This window comes from Petaurus breviceps, unplaced genomic scaffold, assembly GCF_028583685.1.
Source record: "Petaurus breviceps papuanus isolate PSGF00001 unplaced genomic scaffold, PetGlider_PUasm1.0 90769, whole genome shotgun sequence".
In the NCBI taxonomy this organism is placed as follows: Eukaryota; Metazoa; Chordata; class Mammalia; order Diprotodontia; family Petauridae; genus Petaurus; species Petaurus breviceps.
In genome coordinates, this window is record NW_027187341.1 from 11,521,294 (window position 1) to 11,522,913 (window position 1,620).

General features: G+C 57.7%; 1 protein-coding gene across 1 annotated transcript in view; it reads left to right on the plus strand.

Moving 5' to 3' along the window:
- The first annotated feature begins 241 nt into the window (after window positions 1–241).
- The window catches only part of RGCC (regulator of cell cycle), a 16,565-nt gene continuing 15,186 nt past the window's right edge, over window positions 242–1,620 (plus strand). The window contains exons 1-2 of the mRNA XM_069068650.1: window positions 242–489; window positions 1,219–1,407. Of these exons, the coding sequence (XP_068924751.1) occupies window positions 429–489; window positions 1,219–1,407 (250 nt within the window). The 5' untranslated portion in view covers window positions 242–428. The remainder of the gene's footprint in view (window positions 490–1,218; window positions 1,408–1,620) is intronic.

The following is a 1,620-nucleotide window of genomic DNA, read 5'->3' on the forward strand; positions in this document are numbered from 1 at the left end:
CACCTTAACAATTACTCATTCATTCATTGATTTGTTGCACCAGAGGACCTCCTAGGTACTTCTAATATCAGTGGAAATCGTCCTACAGGCTCAGCCTGGACCTGGGAGGTGCCAGTCCCTGGCGAGCTCTTGGCTGTCTCCTAGCCGCTGGGCTGGCTCTCCCCCAGTTCCACGGGTCTCCTCCCACCGGCCTCTCCTCCGGCCCCGCCTCCCTGGCCCGGTGAACCGAGGCTATAACAGCTTGCGGCCGCCTCGGGCTTCAGAGGAGCGTCGGAGCGCACTGCACTGGGAACCGCTCGCTTGCTTTCTCTAGTGCTGTGGAGTCCAGAGTCCGGCGGGCGCAGGGGACGCTGGCGGCGGCGGCGTTAACGGCTTTGGGAGCAGGATTATCTCAGCCTCACTCTCTGAGAGATCCCGAGCTCGGTCCCATGAAGTCCCCCACAGTACAGCGCAGCGCCGGGGGCGCGGCGGCGACCACCGCTGGGGCAGGTGAGTGTGACCCCCAGGGCAGCGAGCTCCCTGGGAGGGCGCGGGGACTGGGGCCGATCCGAGAGTCGGACCGAAGCCCTGACCTGGAATGGAGCCTAATCTCCCTGGCTCCCTTAATCCGAGCTTCATCATCATTTTATCAGCTAGTCCTGGACCATCAGGTGGGGTCAGATTTGAGAAGCGAGGAGAAAGGTCATGTGGAAAAGGGTATCAACTTCGAGCTCCCTCCTAATTCTCAATAGAAGAAAAAAAAATCCTGTTTATGAATTTCTCAAACAAACAAAAAAATAAAACGGAAAGGAGAGAGTCTGCTTGCTGCCCTGTCTTTCTCGGTCCTCTGCGTTCTCCCTTCCCATTGCTTCTGCCCTCCCTTCCTCTCCCAGCTGGTTCACCTCTTCTGCCTATATGAGCCAGACTGACTCTGAAGTTTGTTTTCTTGGGTTGGAGGGAGACTTTAAAAAATGCGATTCAAAGAACCGAATCTCTCATCTTTCTGCCTTTCTATTCCCTTCCGTCCGTGTTAAACTGGCAGACTGAGATGAGGTCTTGCACCCATCTTCTCCCAGCGGCAGTGGTTTGCACCCGACCCTGGAGGCCCCGAAGCTTTGGAATCCTGGAGGGAAGAGGCTGATGCTGGGCTGGTTGAGGAGGTGCGGGTTTTGGCTGGGCCGGGCTTTTCTCTCCCCCTCCCAGCTCACATTCTATGGTCCGGCTCTTCGTCCTCCGTAGTTCCTTCCCTGGACTCAGTGGTGGCTGCAGACCTGTCTGATGTCCTTTGTGAGTTCGATGAGGTCATGGCCGATTTCTCGTCTCCCTTCCACCAGCGCCACTTCGAGTACCAGGAGCACCTGAAGAGGATGAAGCGCAGGAGTAGCGCCAGTGTCAGCGACAGCAGCAGCGGTTTCAGCGATTCAGAGAGTGAGTGGGTTCCTTCCAGCCCGTCCTCTTCCCTCCCTCCTGCTCCTCTTCCCTCCCTCCTGCTCCTCTTCCCTGCCCTCCTGCTCCTCTTCCCTGCCCTCCTGCTCCTCTTCCCTGCCCTCCTTACTCCTCTTCCCTGCCCTCCTTACTCCTCTTCCCTCCCCTCCTTACTCCTCTTCCCTGCCCTCCTTACTCCTCTTCCCTGCCCTCCTT